The sequence below is a fragment of the Malaclemys terrapin genome, chromosome 8 (genome assembly GCF_027887155.1).
Source record: "Malaclemys terrapin pileata isolate rMalTer1 chromosome 8, rMalTer1.hap1, whole genome shotgun sequence".
NCBI classification, from domain to species: domain Eukaryota; kingdom Metazoa; phylum Chordata; order Testudines; family Emydidae; genus Malaclemys; species Malaclemys terrapin.
In genome coordinates this window covers 102,419,056-102,440,911 of record NC_071512.1, presented here as the reverse complement: position 1 = coordinate 102,440,911, position 21,856 = coordinate 102,419,056, and the positions used below count along the sequence as shown (strand labels likewise).

Below are 21,856 nucleotides of genomic sequence, written 5' to 3'. Positions count from 1 at the left end.
GTTCAACCTTGCATTTCTTTTCCAGACCTGAGGAAGAACTCTATGTAGCTCAAAGGCTTCTCTTACCAACAGAAGTTGGTCCAATAAAAGGTATTACCTCACCCACCATGTCTTTCTAAGGTCATGTCTTCACTACATAAGAATGGCCCTACTGGGTCAGACCAAGGGTCCATCTAGCCCAGTATCCTGTCTTCTGACAGTGTCAGGTGCCGCAGAGGGAATGAACAGAACAGGTAATCAAGTGATCCATCGCCTGTCGCTCATTCCTAGCGAATAGCCATTAATGGACCTATTTTGCATGAATTTATCTGCCGCAGCAGCGCTTTAATGTGGCTGTGTAGTTACAGCACCAGCGCTGTGGGAGCGCTATTAAAAAAAACCTATCTCCATGAAGGGAGTAGTTACCAGCGCGGCTCCCAGTGCTGGTGCACTGTCTACACTGCCACTTTACAGCGCAGAAGTTTGCAATGCTTGGGGTGAGGGGAGTGTTTTTCCACACCTGAGTAAAAGTTACAGTGCTGTAAAGTGGCAGTGTAGACAAGGCCTTACACCCTGAGACTGACAGCTCCAACACTGCATACCTATTATTAATAACCACACTTTCGTAAATACAGTTTTATAGAAGTGCTATCAGTTAGACACTATCTTCTAGATTGCTCAGTTGTTTATGGGTTTGCCAGATTTAAATTCTTTTCTCGATAGCATCTACTCCCAAATCCCTTGCATGAAACAAGACACACTAGAAGACGTTGATTTCATCCAGTTACAGTCATTAAGGGGTCATTTGGTCATGCCAAAAGCAAACATTTCTTTGGTTTTTGTGCCATAAGCCTGACTGACTCCAATCCAGAAAATAAGTTCTCTTGATGCTTAAGCTTGTGTTCAAATATTTCCATAGCTCATTTATGGACTCAATACAATTAGTACTAGAACTTATTTTTCTATTACACATTTTTCTTGCATACAGAATCTTTTTCTTTTCTGAATGTATAAAACACTAATAGAGAATATAAATACCATTAAGAATGTAGTGCTCCAAGAGAAATTGTAACACCTTCTGAATAGGTTGCATAGATATAATACTTTCTATCTAAAAGTTTCTCTTATGTCTGAAAAGATCATCAATTGAGTTCCTGTTAGAAATGCTTACAAGTCATTCACATACTAAAACGGAGAAAAGTTTAGTTTTTTTTTTTTTTTAATTGAAACTAATGGTGACCTAATTGGTCAAGATAAGTTTTAAGGGAGCACTGTTTAGCTGCTCTAGACCAAATATATTAAAATAGAAACAAAAGATCATAAAAGCAAGCAAATTTATAGGCAATTTCAGGAAAACACTGCAAAGTACAGTGAAACTGTCTTACAGTAAAGAGGTGTGGGTTTTTTTTTTCTTCCCTTTTCACCAGAACTTCACTTAAAGCAGAGGTTTACTATGGCTCAGATCCTGCATAGAGATTTGTCCATGTAGCATCCCACAGACTTCACTAGAAGAAAAATGCAGGTCACTGTTTGCAGAATCGCGATCTGTACAGAACTGCAGTCGGCATGTTGCAATGCATTGGAACAAGCTCGGAGTTTCACTCTCCTTTGAAATTTCACTATTTAATGGACTAATGCATTAGTTAATGGACTTGCCTATTTAGTAAGACTTTTGATACGATCTCACATGCCCTTCTCATAAGCAAACTAAGGAAATGTAGTCTGGACAAACCTACTATAAGGTGCGTGCAAATTGTATTCAGAGAGAAGTTAATGGTTCATAGTTAAGCTCAAAGGGCATATCGAGTAGGGATCTGCAGGGATCTCTGCTGAGTCTGGTTCTTTTCAATATCTTCATTAATGATTTAGATAATGGCAGAGTGTACATTATAAAGTTTGCAGATGATACAAAGCCAGGACAGGTAGCAAGTGCTTTGGAGGACAGGATTAGAACTTAAAATGATTTTGACAAACTGGAGAAATGATCTGAAATAAATAGGATGAAATTCAATATGGACAAAAGCAAAGTATTACATTTCAGAAGGAATAATCAATTGCACAAATACAAAATGGGAAATGATTGTTTAGGAAGGAGTACTGCAGAAAAAGATTCTGGGGCTTATAGTGGATCACAAACTAAATATGAAACAATATAATACTGTTGCAAAAAAAGCCAACATCGTTCTGGGATGCATTAGCCGAAGTGTTGTAAGGAAGATACAAGTAGTAATTTTTCCACTCTACTCAGCACTCATAAGGTTCTAGAATAGCGTCCAGTTCTGGGCACCTCACTTCAAAAAAGATGTGGAAAAATTGGAGATAACCTAGAGAACAAAAAAGGTTTAAAGGCCTCGAAAACATGACCTATAGGGAAAGACTGAAAAAATTGGGTTTGTTTAGTCTGGAAAAGGGGGGGGGGGAGAAATGGAGAAGTCTTCAAGTAGGTAAAAGTTGTTATAAAGAGGAGGGTGATAAATTGTTCTCCTCCATTGTGGACAGGACAAGTAATGGACTTACATTACAGCAAGGGAGGATTTAGGTTACACATTAGGTAAAACTTCCTAACTGCAGGAGTAGTTAAGCACTGGAACAAATTACCAAGGGAGGTGGTGGAATCTCAGTCACTGGAGGTTAAGATAAACACCTGTCAGGGATAGTCTTCTATCTAGATAATACTCAGCCTTGCCGCCGTGCAGGGGACTAGACTAGAGGACCTACCAAGGGCCCTTCCCGTCCTACATTTTTATGATTCTATATCTGAAATCACTTAAAGCAGGTTACATATCTAGCCATTTTACAAAACTGCTTAAAAATACATCAACGTTTCAGAATGAGATCCACACTAAGTCAGTTCAATCGCATCAGCAAAAATGCCACACAAATCAAGACGACGACATAAGTAAAACACTAAGACTTTATTAAAAATCCAAAATTTATTGCAAATTGTACTTTGCTTCCCTCCTTTCTTCATTTTTACATGATTTATTGATATCCATGATTTTTTCACAGATGTATTTGTTGACTTTGGAGAGTCTCTGTGCAATTTCAGTTTCATCCACAGTTTCTTGTGCTATTCTGTCATACAAACATTCTGGGGGGAAAAGTAAGAGAACAGCAGTTATTTTTAAGAAAAGAATTTAGCCCTGTGCTGGAAATCAGTACAGCAAATAAAACATGCTCAAGGTACTATAGAGCCAGCACTTCATAAGCAACTTGTATATTTTTGTAATTCAGTGTTCTATTGTACAATAAAAGGGTTCTCTGATTCATTGGTTTGATCCCCCTTATCTGGCACAAGTTTAGGCTTGCCATGTTTGAATCTTTGTAGGGCACAAGCAGCTCACAAGTTATGACATTTCTCTGGCCTCATGAGTAGAAATGGGGGTAAATCCAAACTCATATGGTGTCACTCCTACCCTCTCTGTCATCAATGCCAACCTTAACCCCTTCATTTGTCCACATCTCCCAGAACAGTCTTAAAGCTTTCTTCCAGACGACATAGAACACCCTTACTGAAAATGATCTGTCAGGCCACTACCCTTTCCTCCTTCAAGTCACTTCTACCGCCACACCTACAAGACATTAGCCAAATAATAGTGGTTAGGAGGAGAAGCAGTAGGAGATAGGGGACATTTAGTTCACATTTTTAAAAAAATTATGTAGTATACATTAATATGGCTATATCTTGGTTATACATCTCTTCCCAACCATTTGTATTTTGTTGGTTTAATAGATTGGGGTGAAGACCATCTTGCTCTGGTTTTGTACAGTACTTTGCATATTGTGGGCTCTGTTCTACTGGAATATAAATATAAAATAATAAAATAAAATCAATGAGGTCAGTGGGAGCAGAGACCACTCTCTGCCACCCGCAGATGGCACTTAGCAAGTTGCAGGATCAAATGTTTTTCTGCAATGAATTAGAGAGGTAGCACCCTACTTTCAGCTCCTTAAAATCAGGTGTGCATTTTGTTATGTTTTATAATTGAAATAATTTCTATTGTCGTGTAGGCTACGAGTAATAAATAGCTTCCAAGATTGATTAAACAATCTCTGCTTTGCTTTGGCTAGTAATCAATTTTAGCAGCCATTTATTGCTTCATATTCTAGAAAGCTATAGAGATTATTGCTTAATTAGCACGTTTTATAATGTTGCTAATGCATCGTATTAAAAGTTATGAAAATTAAGTATTATTCATGCTTTGCAGTTCATTTTGAAGCTGCTCAGAAGTTTTATAAAAGGTTATATTTTGCATTAACAAGGTTTATAACAGTGCTCGGGCATCAAACTTTTTATAACTTCTGTATAATATACTGCACAGTAGGGGTTTTTAAGCAGCTAGAGATGTTAGCCACCTTAAGGGCTAATTCTGTCCTTTTAAAATGTATTTTAAACAAACTATTCTGCGACTAGAAAATGGTGAAAACATCTGAAATAATATGAATTTTATGGACTCTTCACTGGAAAATTTATTGGCTATTGTTAAATAAATAAAACCAATTGGCAGGCAGACTAACTGGGATGTCAATATGCAGCAAAATATTATTTGAAATAATGTGGCAAACAATGGGGGAATTAACTGTAACACAGATTCATTGTGCTCAAGGCAGAATATTACATCACTATAGAAACTTCAGTAGTATAGCACTGAACTATTAGTAACAAATAGGGGGTTTCTGCCCAAGAGACCTGCCACATAAGTACAGACAATATTGTGACTTTACCACAGCCCTGAACAAGGGGTGATGTGTAAGTTGTATCAATTCAAAAGTGGCCCTAGGAGTCACGGTGACTCAGACATACCCCATGAACCACAATTCCTCCCTGCTTCCTTCCTGCCCGCACCCCAGAGGGCTATAAGGGGGAGTAATTTACTGCTGGTATAAGGCTGCTGGTTTAGCTACTGATCAGTGAGATGGGCTCCACCTATTCCTTGTGGTCCAGCTACGTGGAGGGAGTAAGTAGACAAGTAGCCCCATTCTCTCCTACGCAACTGGATCTGAGATTCAGGTAGTCTGCACAGGTGTGTAAGAGAATTGTACTCCTTTGTTTAGGTGCACAGTCCATGTCATGGGCCTTGCTGTGCATGGCCCTACACTCAATGTCATGGCATCCCTGTGTCTGTATTGGGATAACTTTTGAACACTGAATCCAACCAATTTCAAAGTTTCAGGGACTGGTCTAGGCATCAGTGGCAGTACCCTGTTGATTCTGGTGAAAACCAGAAAAGCCGGACTTGGAGGAAGATATCAGGCCCACAGACTGCCTGATGTTGCAAGCAGAAGAATCGCTCTGGCATCCCCCGATGCTGCCTACACATATCACAGGCAGCAGGTAACTGGCTGCATGAGGAGATTGTCTACAGTGCAGCAGTTCTCAGTGGGCCAAGCTGTGTGCTAACGGCCGCCAACGTGCCGGGGTCACCAGCCTGCCCCGCATGGCAGGAGTCTGGGGTTAGCGCTGGTGGCTGGTCAGGGATCTGGGGCTCCCACCAGGGTGTGGGGCAGCCATACGGTGGGGATCTGGACAGCGGCTGGCCCCATGAGCTCCAGGGGCTGGGGCAGCCGGCCCACCCCATGTGACGGGGTCCGGGGCAGGCAGCCGTGTTCAGAAGTGAGGGCAGCCACGTGGCGGGGGTCCTGGGCAAGCAGCCCCACAGCCCTGCATGGCGGTGGTCCAGTCAGGGCAGCTGCATGGGGGTCTGGCAGCTGGCTAGACCCGCCAAGCCTTGTGGGGTCTGGGGTGGGCCACGGCAGCCATCCCCACAGCGGGGATCCAGGTTGGGGCAGCCGTGTGGCTCCAGGTGGTGGGGATCCAGGTCTGCCAGCCACTCAGCCCCACAGGGCAGGCGTGTGGCAGGGGTCTGGAGTCGGGGCAGCCAACCCTGCCCCTCACCTCAGGGTCCAGGGTGGGCCTCAGCAGGCAGCTGGCCCTGCGACAGGGGTCTGGGGTCAGGGCAGCTAGCCCAGTAGTGGGGTCCGGGGGCTAGGCAGCAGGGGTCTGGAGTCAGGGCAGCTGGCCGTCCCGGCGTGCCCCACCCAGCCTCATGGTAGGCAGCTGGCCCCATGGCAAGGGTCTGGGCAGGTGGGGGTCTGGGCAGCCACGCGGCTCCACAGGGTGGGGATCTGGGTCTGCCGGCCAGCCCCAAAGGGTCTGGGGCAGTCACACAGCATGGGTCCAGGGTAGAAGCAGCCCTGCTGCAGGCATCTGGGGCAGGTGGCAAGCCCCACAGGGGCTGGGGCAGCCACACAGGTCCGGGGGCCAGGGCAGCCAACTGGCTCCGCATGGTGGGGGGGTCCAAGCTCAGGGTCCAGGCTGCCGCTGCCCTGCCCCCTGCAGCCCAGATAACACATTGTGGGCCACATATGCGGCCCGCCGTGTGTAACAAGTTGAGAACCACTGCTCTAGAAATAAGAGAACTTTATAGGATACACTTTGAGGGATGCGTGGCAAAGGGAGAATGGTGGTAATGAGGGAAGCAATGATCTGAAGAGGTGGTGTGAGCAGGTCAAGCAAGGACCTAGAGTTGTGGTGGGGGAGAGATACTGTTTATAATGAACCCACAGTTTTTCCACAAATATCTGCCCTGGAAGGAGAAGGGACCCTGGTTTGTAAGTAAGTGATTCCCAAGCACAGTTTGAGGAGGAGGGTGCGAAGGAGGGTTCTGGTGAGGTAAGGGTGTGAACTAACAGCAGATTAATATGCTGCTCTCTCTCACCACAGACGCAATAGTGTGTGACCCTCTAATAATCTTGCCCTAAGCCCATATGAAGGGAGTGCTGGTGGATGATAGGCACGTTACCTACAGAAAAGAGCCTGATTTAGGTGCACCAACCAGGCTACAACTCTCAATTGGTAAATGAGTATTAGGTAGAGATCATGAATGAGAAAACAGGATTCTTGTTGCTTGAAGCTATATTGCAATGGAAATTCCCCCATCAAAAAAATCACTACACTAAAAACCAAAAACAATCCACACTCCATTAGTGATGTAGGTAGCATCTCTATCTTTTTATCAGGGATTTGGAGCAATCAAATTTTTGAATTGCTCCGCTTCAGCTCCACTCTGGCACCAATATTGACTGCTCCAGCTCCGCTCCGACTCCGCGCTCCGCCTCAAATTAATTTTTAACTAAATAAAAAGTGCATACTTTGTAATTTTGAAAACACATTTTTTTATTCAGACTTTTAAAACAATTTAAATGTCATCAATGATACAAACTAGAATCATTCATAATTCATTCTGTAAAAAATTATTGCAGCAATCAAGTCATCTTTCATAGCCTGCCGCAAATCATTTAAAATTAACTTTAAAGCCGAAAACAGTCGCTCTACACTAGCTTGAGTTGTTGTCATGCTTGAAGCAATTCTACAGGCAGCCTGAATGCGGTGTGGGTAGCTGTGAATGGCCTCAAAAACAGACTTAACTTTTAGCCTACCAATAGACTCCATTGCCTCACAATCTTCCCAAAAGTTTCTCTCAAATAATGCTTCATTACAATTATGAATCGCAGAAACTCGCTGGCGTCTTTCTTGTTTATCCAATTCCTTTTCGAAGTCGTCATCTTCTGAAGAATTGATGCTTGAATTATCTCCATGTCCCCATGATGGCTGAAGATGTCTCACGGATGGACGCTCGAACAAGTTCAGAGTGGAGACGGAAGTCTGAGAACAGCCTGCTACTTCTGAAGGATGTGACCTTTCAGAAACCGCAAATTCGATGGTTGACTCCTTTTGTTGTGTTTCATTTTCTTCAACCTCTTTCGCGGAGTTCAAATATCGCAATAAATTTTGTTTTTCGAGTCGTCGAGCAATATCAAGGAGGCCTTCCTTTGCCTTTGGTATTTCCCTTGAGGTAAGAAGAATCCGATACCTTGGGTCAACATAAACTCCAGCAAGGAAATGAATATTGTCAAAAAGCTTCTCTTCGCGTTTCTGCATGGAGGACAGAATTTCTTCTGCAATTTGTCCACCATTTTCTTGCAAGAATTTTGACAGTTTTCGCCATTCTTTCATTAAAACTCCGGGGGTTACATCAACAGCTTGAAGATTCACGGTTGTTTGGTTTGGCTTTGCCAAGAGGTCTCGCAGGTTCTTCACTTCGTCCCATTCAGCTTTTGTTAACTTGAGTTCTCTTGTTCCAGCAGCAGCCATTTGTTCACAGTAAGACTGAAAAACGAGAAGCCGATCAATCATCAAAAATGTTGAACCCCAGTAAGTCACAGTATCCAATGATTGAGTTACTCCATGTAGATCAAGCAGAACACTTTGAATACTTGGGGTTTGTAGTTTAACAACGACTTGTCGAATTTTTGCCAGAAATTTCTTCGCGTGTTCTTTGTTCAGTCCATCCCAGATTGCCAACTGAAGAGTGTGAATACCACACCTCATCAGTTGGACTTTTGAGTCATCCTCATGAAGCCATGTTGGAAGTATGAGGCTAGGGTCATTAACCCACTGCGCAGCAGCATCCACATTGAGTTCGATTTCATTAATTCCTTTAGCTCCTTCATCAGGCAACATAGCTTCAGTTCTGTCCGTATCCCTGTTCTCAGAGGTCGAAATGGTTTCATTGTCCTCGCTGAAATTTTTGACAGCACACGTCATGTTTGCTGCATTGTCAACGCAGATGCTCAGCACTTGCATTTCACTGATCCCAAATTTTTCTAAAATAGCTTTTACTTGACTTTTCACATACGAAGAATTGTGACACCCTTCAGTGTCGATTATGTCCAAGGTTTTTACCACAGCTTTATCTTTTCCTTCTTCATAGTACTGAGCATTGATTGCAAGGAAATTTCTGTTTCCACGGGTTGCTGCATCCATTTTCAGGTAGCACAATTTTTGCTCCAAAGCTTTCTTGAGCTCTTTGCGACCAGACTCAGCTGTGCTGACAACTAAATGACGAACCGCATCGTGCCCCGTCGAAATGCCAAGCTGCCGACCCATTTCACCTGCAATTTTTTGGAATCCTTTGTTCTTTAGCCTGAAGGTAGTGAGCGGTGTTGAAAACAAGCAAACCATTTCCATCAGCCCTTCACGGAAAGTATTGGCATCCATGGTGACTGTAACCTTTGAGGACTTCAAACATGAGTCAAGTTTTGTTTGCTCAATTTTGGGTTTCTTTTCAGATGAAGATCCGCAAAAAATATTTTCTCCAGGAGTTTTCAAAGAGCCAGATGAACGTCGTTTAGCTGCGTCAGCTTTCTGTTTTGCCTCATCTTCCTGGTTCTTTTTTGTAACCAGAGCCGCATAGTTTTCAGGATGGTTACGTTTTACATGCCGCCAAAGGTTGAAACTTTTCACGGCACTTGCTTCACTTGTCTTGAAGCTACATGGTTTGAGCTCGCCATTCACTTCCTTTTCCACCTTGCACGTTGCCGATTTCTTCTTTGCTTTTCCCAAAAGCCCAAATTTGGGCTTTTCAAATTCAAAAGTAAAGACGTCATTGAGATCCTTTTCCGTAAATCGGCTATCAATCATGGGGGGCAGATTTGATTTTTTTGTTGAAGCCATGGCCAAATCTTCTTGTGCTGCTACCGCATCCAAATGTTTCTTGTTATGATCTTCAAAAAGCAATGAACAAAAGCATTACATCTTTTTATAATGTACTTGCTTGTGATATCTTAACCAATTAAGGTACTTAGACTTTATTTTGGATTTTCTGGACAAAAATGATTGCATTTTCTTTTTACACAAATTAAAGTATATTTTAATATTTTAACATGTTTCTTGCAGTTTTAATGAAGTAATAAGTATTTTAATATACATAAATTTTTATTTATAAATTGCAAGTTAGTTTTTCTTATGAAATTTTGCAGTAAAACTATTTGAAATATTTTCCACGTTTTTAATATCTCAAATGCTTTAATATAGATATATCAATGAAATTTGGTATGTGCCATAGCATTAGTACATGCTATCGCTGTTCTACAACATTAATTGTTGGGAAGTAATGAGGCTACACGTTACAAGGTTAAAAATAAACTTTCACGGGAAAGTGGGTTCAAATTGCGAGCACAGTCCCTGTAACAGAGAGCAAATTTTAGGAAATATGTTTTTCCTTCATCACCCTGAATAGATTATACAAGATAGAGCAAACAACAGGTTCTATCTTGTATAATGTTTCCAGCCTGATGAAGGAAAAACATATTTCCAAAAATTTGCTCTTTTTACTAAAAAGGACTGTGCTTGCAGTTTGAATCTGCTTTCCCGTTACAGTCTATTTCCAACGTCATGAACTGGGGGAGGGAGGGGGGAAGACTAGGCCAATTTTATTTAATATTTTTTAAATCTTCGACTATTTAACAGATACGACCCTAGCATATGATTTAATGCTAAAACATGCATTAAAATGGTACTCAATGTATTTTGTATAATTAACCATTTCTGAGAAAACTGTTTAAAAATTTTAATCTGCTTAAATGCTTAGAATGATGCAAACAATTTTACTTATTACTTATTTTTCAACTTTGGAACCATAAATTTTAAACGCAATAATAAATGACCACCAAAAATTAACAACTTATTATGGAACATAATACTACCTCGTAGTCAGGGGCGGTCGACAACAAGCCTTTCTTGAAATATGAAATAAAAATGAGCAACCGCCAGTTTGGGACACCTATGGCTTAAATAATTTTGGATAATGTAATATGGTAGCACATACTAATGCTAAGACACAGACAATTTCATTACTTTATATTGAAGCGTTTTTGAGATATTAATCAGAAATTAACTTTTCATCACCTCCTTGAAGGGACTGTAGCTCCCTTAGGAAGAATTTTAGGACCCGTGTTCACAAAAACGTTTTTTCTTAAAATGACGTAAGGATCCACCTCCAAAGTTGTGTTGGACATTTTCCAATCACTCTGGATATATCACAAAAATCACTCCTAATTTATGCAAAAATGTTTACTGTATACTTATATGCCTGCTGAACGTGATTTTTTCAATAAATTTAAAATTACAAACAACAACACTACCAAAAGACCGTTGAACAGATAACATATAAATTAAGTCCACCAGAGTGATACAGGAGCATGTACAAATGAACAAATGTACCGGTAACGGGAGCCCGTGTGAGAAATGAGCTTAAGTGGTGAATATGTCTTGCGATATCTTAATATAGCAATAAACAAAAACATTTTTTTTTGCAATATACCTGTTTGTGGCATCTTAAATGTTGCGTCTTGCATCACACTTTTCCGTAATCGCAGCACTCAGTGCATCTCGTTGATCAACCCTTACAAAAGAAGTATTAACACATACTAATCTAACTAATCTACGCTAGTACGTACTCGCCTAACCTTGGCACAAGGGTGGGAGCAGTCTGCAGTGTTGCCGGATGTCTGATATGTTTTATTAAAGAATCAGATAACTATCTCCAAAAAACGTTGTCATTTTGTATCTGTACATTAAATCTTGATTTCGGCCGAAGTGAGAATAACTGACGTATTACGTAAAGTGGTAACGTAGATGTTAATATCAATTGCTATACAATCTAAAACTTTTTGGCACCTTTAGGACTTTCTTGCTAAATATCATTCATTTTGGATTGAAAATGAAAAAAAAACTGGAGCAGTCAAGATTTTCTGTGCTCCGGCTCTACTACAGCTCCGGGCAAAAACCTGCAGCTCCACTGCTCCGTGCTCCAGCTCCGGGCTCCGCTCCAAAGCCCTGCTTTTTATACTAAGCTCATCCATCCATCTAGTCTATCCTGTCACTGCAGTATCTGGACATTTTATGCGTATTTAAAAATAAAACAAGTTTTCCCCCCTCTCTCTTCCTTTCCAACTTGTTGGAGAAATAGCTGAATTAGTTTATAGTGCTAACTAACTTTTGAGGCAGAGAATCAGGAGGAAGTTTCTAGCTTCCTGCCTTGATTTCCCATACACTTCCCATCTCTTGTTTATAGGAATTATGCAACTTGTCAGGCCTGAAAGTGGACTATTGCAGCTCACACTTCTGGAGACTGATTAATCTCTGTAAAGGTCACTCATCACAGTGTGAAACCTTTGGGAGAGATATAAGTACATTCACAGGCAGCACACCCAGTCTCTGCCCTAAAAGCCCATCATCTGTTTGCATTCTAGGTTAGCCTTCATACAGTGATTTAGTGGAGGGGAAAAAAACCCACTAAGTAATAGCCAACAAGCAGAACTACAAACCCTATAATCAGTTACCTATAAAAGTCTGCTTTAATCGTCTTTAGGAATAAATTACTTTTTTTAAGTGACCATTCTTTTCTCCTGTAGAGATTTACCCAATTATTGCTAGTAGAAGCTGGTGGGCGACAGTCATAGCTACTCAGTGATTTCATTACAACCAAGATATTATGTAATACTACTTTACTACTGGTGCTATGGTAACACCATGAGTCACCCACCAGAAATGGAGACCCTTTAGCAAGGCACTGAACATACAGAAGAAAGCATGGTCTCCTGCCCCAAAATTTTTATAATCCAATTGAAGTCCAAGGCACAAGAAATGAGTATAACTAATTACAGGAGTGAGTTGGGATGAGGGAATTGGAAATAAGATCATTTTACAACCTATACGTACAGAAATTATATTTCCTGCTTCCAAAATACAGCCACTTTTGATTGGAATACAGCCGCTATTTAATACAGCTCGCAGGAACCCTACATAACAATTTAGAATAATATCCCACTGAAACGGCACAGGGAGCTTTAGGAGGCAGAATGCAGAGGCTAACACCCCAATCTTGATAAAAATTCCATGGGGAATTGGCTCAGTTTTAACTGAGAGAGGACTCTGTAGAACCAAAAGACGACTGTTAGAAGTGACAGTGTAAAATGCAAGCATGATGATACAAAAAGATTGAACTTTATTAGTCACTTAAAATAAAGGACAAGCACTGTTTGACTCTTTCAGCACCTTGCACATGGGGTGCTTGCTCGTGGTCATTCAAGGTCTCATGACAATCCTTCTTGCCCAGTTAGTCTCATTGATCTACATTTCTTGTAGAAATTCCAACTTAGGGACAGAAATTGATTTCTGCCCATCTAAATTCACTTTGGTTCAAATGGAAAAGCTGTTATACATCTGTTTTTGGAAGGGGAGATGAAAATTTGTACTGACATTATAATAATGGCTTTTGTGCCCCACCCCAGAGGAAGTTGTATCTTAGAGATGGGAGAAATGAAAGGCTCTCTCCCCATGGATAGCTGTAATGTTGTAAAGTTATTCCAGTGTTTGTCAAAAGTGATACATGCATTACAAAACATCAGTAAGTTAGCAACAAATTCCATCAGCGAATGCTGTCTGCAAAGCTCATTTGGGGCCTACCTTCAAATGCCTGCTTTGACATAATGAGTACCCTGAACCCCACCAAAGTCATCTTGTAGCACTGGGCCCTCAAAAGACTGCACTGTACCTGGCTATTGAAGCAAGTGTCTGTTTCTGGGAGGGGAGCAGTTTGTGTTGCAATAGTAACTTTTATTTTAGTTTTTAAGTGGATGCATTTTACACAAGATACAGAGAAGCACTTTTCATCTCACTGATTAATGTTTAAACTACACAGCAGGAACCCAGTTTTCAAGTAACCTACCTCTGACAATGCTTAATTTGTGAGGTGAGAGAGGTGGCTTGGGAACTGCATCTTTCTTTTTTTTGGTTGCAACTCCTGTGACGCTTCTGTTCTTGAGAACATCTGTTCCCCAAATCATTACCGCTAGGTTTTTTGTATACTTTGAATCTCCTTGTGTTACTTGCAGCTGGTGCCATTTCTCCTCATCTACCCAGATTCCACTGCCCAAATGGACCTAGAAAGTAGTAATAAAACAAACAACAACTTAGTATCTATGGTACATGGCACACAACAGTGTCCAAGCACTGTATGAACACTAGTATTAGGTATTATAATTAATAATAATAATAATAAAGACTAGGCAAACTGAATTTGATTAGTTTTGAACCCTGTCCAACATTGTGGGTCAGTAAGTTTGAGTCGAACTCTTACATTTTGTGTTTCACTTTCCTTTGTTTTTCCAGTCCTTTTACTCTTAACTCCTCTCCCTCCCCCCCCCCCGCCAATAGTCTCTCTCCTGAAAGACTATGATAAAAGGACCAGAAATAGGACAGAGAAAAATTATAATTAGCAAATATATCTAGTACTCTCTATATGCACTGTATTCAAGCCAATCACTTGGGCCAGCCTAATTTGGGGCAAGGAAAAATGTTCTATTCTTAGTACACAGCACAGGCTTCCCTTTTACCAGAAGAACCCAATTTACTCAAATCACACTTTGGGAGGTGGTGGAGAGGGAAGCACACTCTGGGCCAAATTCTGGTCCCACTGAAGTCTGTGATAAACCTCATGTTGACTTCAATTGGAGTTGGATTAGCCCCTCCGCCCCCCGTTTAAATTACAAGGGTGGTGGTTGGTGAGGTGGAAGGAGGAGTTCAGCACTCCAATTAATTGTTAACCCTTTGAACCCAAAAGACTGCGTGCAAGCTTCACAAAACCTAATTCCAGCAATGACGTTTGTCCATTCCTAATAGCTACAACTGAACTACTATTATGGAGAAATGCAACAATATTTCTGTAATATTGTAAAAGGAAAAGGGAAGGAAGAAGAGAGCTTCCTTCCTTAGAATTTTCAAATGGACAAAATCCTAAAAAGGGGGGGGGGGGGGGAGAGATAATGGACACAAGTATTGTGACAGCCCAAGTTCATTTTTCACAAAAATTGAGAATTTTTTAAAAAAACTTTTATAGCATGAAAAAAGGAAAATAGTCTAACAGTAAACTTAAGTTGTTGTTTTTTTTTTTTTTACATCTTTCATGTTGAATTATCTAAAATTTTATCTATGTTACTCACAAAAGATCTGTATTGCACAGCTTACACATAAAGGAGTGACTTTATACATGCAAAGAGTCTTATTATGTTCACTAAAAATGGGCAAAGACATTTTTAAATTTCATAGGTCCAACCTCTGAGTCTCTGTTAGTCAAAATTCTCAGTGACTTCAACTGGAGGTTTTCCTGAATTAGGACTGCAAGCTATTGCCTGAAAATCATTTTTATTATAACAGTGTCTGTGATATGGTGTGTTTGGCCTTTGTGGCTCCCTGCTGGGAGCCCTGTGGTCCTACTACACCCCATCCCAAGTAGCAGCAAGGTGAAACGAAAAGAGCAGCAAAGGAGGTCTTTCAACTTTGCCCACAGAGGAGTCTCCAGAGTGGCCATTTTGGAAACTAGAGAGACCTGGATCTCCAAAAAGCTAGAAAGGCAAGCAATAGCCAACCAAGGCCCTGGTGACCCAAATAAGAGGAGCTGCCTGGCCTTAGCAGTCCTGGCCAAAGGAACTTGAAGAATAGCCAGAGTTTGTTTTCTGACTGCGTTTTGTTTGCATAGCTTGCTTTGAATGGAGGGTGGGAAGGGAGGACCTGAGATAAGGATAAAGCTAAAGGGCCCAGGTGGGAAAACGCCAAGGAAAAAAAAGCAGAAAAAAAACTAATCAAACAGTATGTGGCCACTGTGTATAGAGCCCCTGGGTTGGAACTCGGAGTAGTGGGTGAGCCCAGGTTCCTCTACTGGCCACAGGTAAAGTGGTATAAACCCCAAAGAAAGGATGGTGCTTATTTGTGAGCCTGAACAAAAGGCTGAATTTAAAGGGCCCCAGAGATGGGGCTGAAGACCCCAGCAAGGGCGAATAGATTGTTTATTTATTGGACTCTAATACCCCAGAAGGGGTTCATTTGGACTTTGAGGCTCCAGGGATGAAGGACTGCAGTAACTGCTTCTGGGGGCATTCTGCACCAAAAAATTAAAAATTCTGCACACAATATTTGAAAATTCTGCATATTTTGTCAAAATAACACAATATAATCATGCCAGTTACCATTATTTCGGTAATTTATTTCAAAATATCTGTCAGCAAGGATGTCTAACAATATGGACAAAAAAAAATATTCTGGTAATTTTTTTTTTTTTTGGACAAATAGATTCCTTACTAGGCATATTAATACAGAACTTTATGTAATACATTTAAATTACAATACAGAACTGTATTTCCTGAACCTGTCAGAAGCAGTGCAAAGGCTTGGGGGAGTCAGGGGTAATGGAGGAGCTGAGGGAGAGGGAAGGCACCTAGGAGTGAACCTGGAGGGTATTGGGTGTGGGTTGGAGGCTTTTCTAAAGGGAGAGGATTGTTAGGGTGTTGGGTAGGGTTACCATATTCAAACATTTAAAAAAGAGGACACTCCACAGGGCCCCGCCCCAGCCTCCACCCCAACTCCGCCCATTCCCCACCCCCGGCCCCGCCCCAACCCCACCCCTTCTCCACCCCCATTCCAACCCCTTCCCCAGAGTCCCTGCCCCAACTCTGCCCCTTCCTCTGAGCACCCCGCATTCCCCCTCCTCCCTCCCGCTCTGATCTTGGTTGGGGGTTGCTAAGTGCTTCCCTGCTCCCCACTCGCCCCGCAGCCCCTATGCCCTTGCCTGCCCTGCTCCTCCTCACCCTGCAGCCTCTGCACCCCCCTGCCCCTGCAGCCTCTGTACCCCCTGCTCCCCACTCGCCCTGCAGCCTCTGCACCCCCCCGCCCCTGCAGCCTCTGTGCCCCCTGCTCCCCACTCGCCCTGCAGCCTCTGCACCCCCCCCGCCACCTGCCCTGCTCCCCCCGCTCACCCGGCAGAGGGAGAAATGCAGGCTCCACGTGGAATCAAACACAGCCGCGCTGCTCTGTGGGGGTGGGGGGAGCGGGGGAGGGGGAGGGACTCTGGCTGCTAGAGGCCCTAGTGGCTGCGAGCGGCTTTCAATCAGGCCAGGCGTCCAATCAGCCGCGCCACACTCCGCATGAGGGGAAGGGGGAAATCCCGGACATTTCTACTTGATTAGAAATCCCCCCCGGACGGCCATTTAACACTGAAAAAGCCAGACATGTCCGGGGAAAGCCGGACGGATGGTAACCCTAGTGTTGGGAAGCTTCCCCCATGCAGACCCTGGCTGACCCCAAGCCTCTTCCATTCAGTCAGGCACGTCTGCCCCGTTCCTGCACCCCTCATCCCCTCACCCCCAAAGCTTTGCAGCCCTCATCCCGTCCTCACTAGCTCCTGAGCCCATGCTCCAGTCTGTCTCCCCCACCCCCCATAGCCATTCTGAACCCCACAGCAGCCCTTTGTGCCCCACTCTGTCCTAACCTGGCGCCGCAGACAGGGTGATGTTATGAACTCTACTCCTAGGGCAGTTCTGCTGCACCGGGCATAGAATTTTGTATTTTGCCCCAGAAGTGCTGCAGTTCTGCCTTTTGCCCACCAGAGGCCGCTGTGGCACCAGAACAGCCAGCTGCATTAATGATGGCTGTTCTAGTGCCACAGCAGCCTCTGGTGGGCAGAAAGCAGAACTGCAGCACTTGGGCAAAATGTTTTTATGCGGGAAAATACAAAATTATGCGGGACAGATGAATTCTGTGTGTCCGCAGATGCGCAGAATTCCCCCAGGAGTAAATACCGCACCCAGCTGTAAGGAGGCAATCAAGAGATGACGGTCCCTTCAGTGTCCTTAAGTAGCATTGTTTAGAACCTTAACTGTCGAAATATTAACATTCTAGTTACTGATTGCCACATGGCAATCAAGTAAAGAGTCTAGCTTTCTTAAAAGCATGAACACAAGCAAATTGCCTCTTCTGTGTATAATTTCTTCAGACAGTGGTGAAACTGCAAAAGGCAGATTACAGTTTGTTTGTTTTAAACTAGTCATGCGTAAAAATATTCCTTTCATGACCAGATATTTTAAAGAATCTTACAACATAGGTAAAAAAAAAAAAAAAAACAAATGGACAAACAAGTTACATAATCCTCAATATACAATTACTTCCTTCTCCCCACTCTGATCAGTCTCTATATAATTACTATTTATTTATTTATTTTAAAGCACTCTCTTTTGGTTCCATCCCCATACTCTGTAAAACAACTCCAATCACAGCCAGCAGCCAGTGCTCAGAAGTCAGGATGATTTTGGACTTTCCAAGACTAAAATACAAATACTCTAAATAAGAAACACAATGGAGTTGTTTAGAATATTTCATGGAGATTTAAAACAAAAAATCGGTAGCATTCTGAAGCGCTGAATTCTGGGTTTGACTACTAAATGAAAACCAGAAAGCTGAATGCTCCATTTTATCAAAAAGCTAAGTATAGTGTATTCCAGGGTACAGCTAGCAGCTCCATACTAACATGCATAGATGCCTTAGTCTCTTTCTAGGCCTTAAGTACGTCATGTATTCACGAGTTTTTACTTAAAATATTTTAAACATTTTTTAAAGATTCATGTTTCAAACAGAGTCTCCATTCTTGAGAGCTTTTCATTTATTCGAAGGAAATGTTATTGTTGGTATCAAACAGATGTCTGTGGTTATAGTAGGCCACTTGACCACAGGAATCCTAAGTTCTCTTTTATATTTCCAGCTCTGTTGCTAACTTGCTGTATATTCTTAGGCAAGTAACTTACTCCCCCATCCTCTTTTTACCCTTCTGTAAAACTGGCATGATAATACTTATCTACTACTCTCAGAGGTACTGCTGTGAGGCCTAATGAAATCAGTTTTGTAAGTATTTTGTGATCTTTGGATGACAGGCACCAACCAAGTGTAAGATCCTTTGCCTGTTGAAGTCAATGGGAGCTTTGCCACTAAAATCACTGAGCTCAGGATCAACCTCCAAGAACAAAAACAACAAGAACAGAATACTTTAGTAACCATGACAACATGAACAATGTATCTAACACACACCACAGGCTCTTCTTACATTTTCTTCTTTAATGCTGTCCTCTCTTTTGGGATAGAGAAGAGTTTCTCTGACATGAGTGAGAATCCTACCATGATCACATCCAATACCCCAAAGTGTGAAGTTTGTAAAATAGCCTTTCTACAACTCCACTGCAGATCAGGTTAACAAAAAGAATGGTATGAATTAGTGAAAACGTTAAAAACTGGCCATCTTAAGTGTGTCACCAAAATATATCAATTGTTTTTAAATGGTTACAATGATCTAAATCCCAATAAACAAAGTGTTTGGATATCTCTGTTAAAATATAGAACAATGAATTATTATTATAACTTCATATTCAAGGGAAATGTCAAAAACCAGATACAATCAATAGCGTGATGTTGATTTTAAGGTGAAATAGAATGTGCTATGTTTTTCTGCCACTATAACTATGTTAAATAATATTTGGTAGCCAAAAGGAGCACGGGGGAGCCTGATGTGGCTATTGCTTTCTAGAGCTTTCTCCAATTGTGGCACTAATTGCATACACATCCCAAGCATGGGGATCTGCTGAGCATGGTATAATTTCAGTGGATTTACGTAAACACTAAAGTTTATTCATTGTGTCCTTTTCTGTATATTGACTGTGTGCATTCACTTCAAAGTATCATTGATCATCTTACCACCAATTATCAGTTTCAAATATGGTACATATTTGTCTTTTACTTAGGGAGTAGTACCCGCAACCCCATGCTGTCACATAGGTGTAATTCGTAAAGTCATAAACGTAAAAAAGTTGAAAACAGCTGAGAACTTAAAAACTGGACAGTAACAAGTCATGAACCTCCAGTGATGACAGAACCTGGTGAACAACAAGAGTTCTCAACCATGTTTGTAGTTGTTTCCATCGTCTCACACTAACTCAAACATTTTAAATACCCAGAGTGACGTTTGGCGTTGTGGTATGTGCTGATCGTGCTGTTGAATGGAGGGCTGTGTTGTGCTGGAAGAGATATGAATTTGTACACATTGCAAATGAAGGGTATATGTTGTGGTGAGGCATGTTTGGGGTTACTGTGTGTGCTGATTGCAGTATGTGGGGGTGGTTGTGTTGATTTGTGTCTAGAGAGGGTTGCATTGAGAGATGTGTGTTTTGTGCAGGTGGCAGTTGCCAAAATCTACAGTCTCCCTCAACTTGGCTGTAGAGTAAAGGAGGCAATTGGTTGAGTTACCTCTGAGATCACAGTGGTCTAGAACTTTTGGCATGCCACAGATACATGCTTTCTGTAGCTGTACACTGTATGGGTATAATTTGTCAAGTCAAAATGGCTGCGAATTTAAAAACTGGACGGTAACAGATCACAATACCCAGTGACATAGGTGCCGACTTCTACTGGTTCCGGTAGGTGCTCGACCCCACTCTGCCGCTGGCCCCACCCCGACTCCACTCCCTTCTGTCCCCATTCCAAACCCTTCCCCAAAGTCCCCACCCCAACTCGGCCCCCTCCCTGCCCCTATTCCAACTCCTTCCCCAAATCCTTGCCCCGGCCCTGCCTCCTCCTCTGAGCACGCCATGTTTCCACTCCTCCCCCCTCCCTCCCAGAGCTTGCTACAGCTGTTTGGCGGCGGCAAGCGCTGGGAGGTAGGCCGAGGAACGGGGACGTGGCACAATCAGGGGAGGAGGCAGAGGAGGTGGTGTGGGAAGCTTGACTGCTGCTGGGTGCAGAGCACCCACTAATTTTTCCCTGTGGGTGCTCCAGCCCCGGAGCACCCACAGAGTCGGCGCCTACGCCCAGTGATGATTCATCCTGATAATATTCTGAATTAAAAAAGAGCCACCAACCATGTTTGTAGCTATTTCCATCATTTCCTACCAACTCTACAGACATAAGCTTCTGAGTGATACACAGAGTAATGTTCCTGTAATCTTATTATACAGATACTATTGTACTTTGTGAAAATTTAGGAAAACACCAAACACAGTAGTAGCTTACAGCAAAGATTCTAATGTCATGAAAGTTTGGTATGAAATCCACCTGAAGAACAGTTAAAGACTATTTATAAAGTATTTAGTTTCAAATACCTTTCCGTTCTCGAGAATATACTTGTCCATTACTGGAACAGGGGCAGGATAATATGTTGATGTATTCGCTTCCTCACTGAATGTTTTCTGTATCTCAGGCTCAGGCTCAATTGATTCTGGTTTTCCTTTTTCAAGCTCAATGGCAGGACCTACACAGTTAAGAAAAGAGATTGGTCTGCTATCCCAAAGAACATGAAATCAATCATTTTACTGACCAATGGTCAGCATAGACCACCACATTAGTCATGTTTGTTTTAGAATGGAAGTGGGTCCAAAGCAAAACCCTTCATCTGAACAGTCCCCAATAAAAATCGGGGTAAGAATTGAGGCTCTAACCCATTCCTGCTTTAAACACTTAACGCTAAAGAATCATGCTTAAAAATAAGGGTGTGTATGGACAGTTCAAAGAATATGGGTGAAGGAGCTATAACCTGTACTCAAAGGAACGATAATACAACAGAGTTGAACATATAAACCAGAGGTGGTAACAGTTATCCTTCAAATTAGAAATACTGTTAGTTACTTGGAAAATTATGTGTTATCTATACTTTTTCATGGAAAAAATTAAAAATATTTAAAACATTCTTTAAATAGGGGAATGTAAAATAAGAATGAATAGAAATGGTTCAGATAAGTGAATGGACTTGGGATACTTATGCTAAAATTCCATAAATGTAAGGAACATCTCAGTGTTAACGCAACATACATTAGAATTTTGATTGCCTGATCTATCAACTACAGATTTGTATTTTAATGTAATCAACAAAAATTAAGCACAGTTTAAACAATGGAAGATTGCTAAGCAGATGTTTGAAGTTTCTAAGGAAGATAAATTAACTATCAATGACACCAGCTCTTCAGAATTCTCCCTCCTCCCCACCAGATCTGCTACTACAAAGTGATCCTAAATGGGTCAAATAATACAATTTGTGAACTGGATTTTATAATTTCATTAATTATAACTGTGATAGCACCAGTAAATACAGTCTAAGGCGCCGATCCTGAAAGCATCCGTGTGAGCAAACCACAGGATACCACATGAAGCTCCATTAGAGACACT

General features: G+C 41.9%; 2 protein-coding genes across 4 annotated transcripts in view; both read right to left on the bottom strand.

Moving 5' to 3' along the window:
• The window catches only part of AGBL4 (AGBL carboxypeptidase 4), a 1,388,984-nt gene that overhangs the window by 486,411 nt on the left and 880,717 nt on the right, over window positions 1–21,856 (bottom strand). The gene's annotated exons all lie outside the window — the stretch shown is intronic.
• Window positions 2,876–21,856, bottom strand: part of BEND5 (BEN domain containing 5) — a 43,956-nt gene continuing 24,975 nt past the window's right edge. The window contains exons 4-6 of one of the 3 annotated variants that reach the window (XM_054036602.1): window positions 20,797–20,945; window positions 13,554–13,767; window positions 2,876–9,546 (exon numbers count right to left, since the gene is read on the bottom strand). In XM_054036602.1, the coding sequence (XP_053892577.1) occupies window positions 7,208–9,546; window positions 13,554–13,767; window positions 20,797–20,945 (2,702 nt within the window). In that variant the 3' untranslated portion in view covers window positions 2,876–7,207. The other 2 variants (XM_054036604.1, XM_054036603.1) reach the window with 2 other exon arrangements.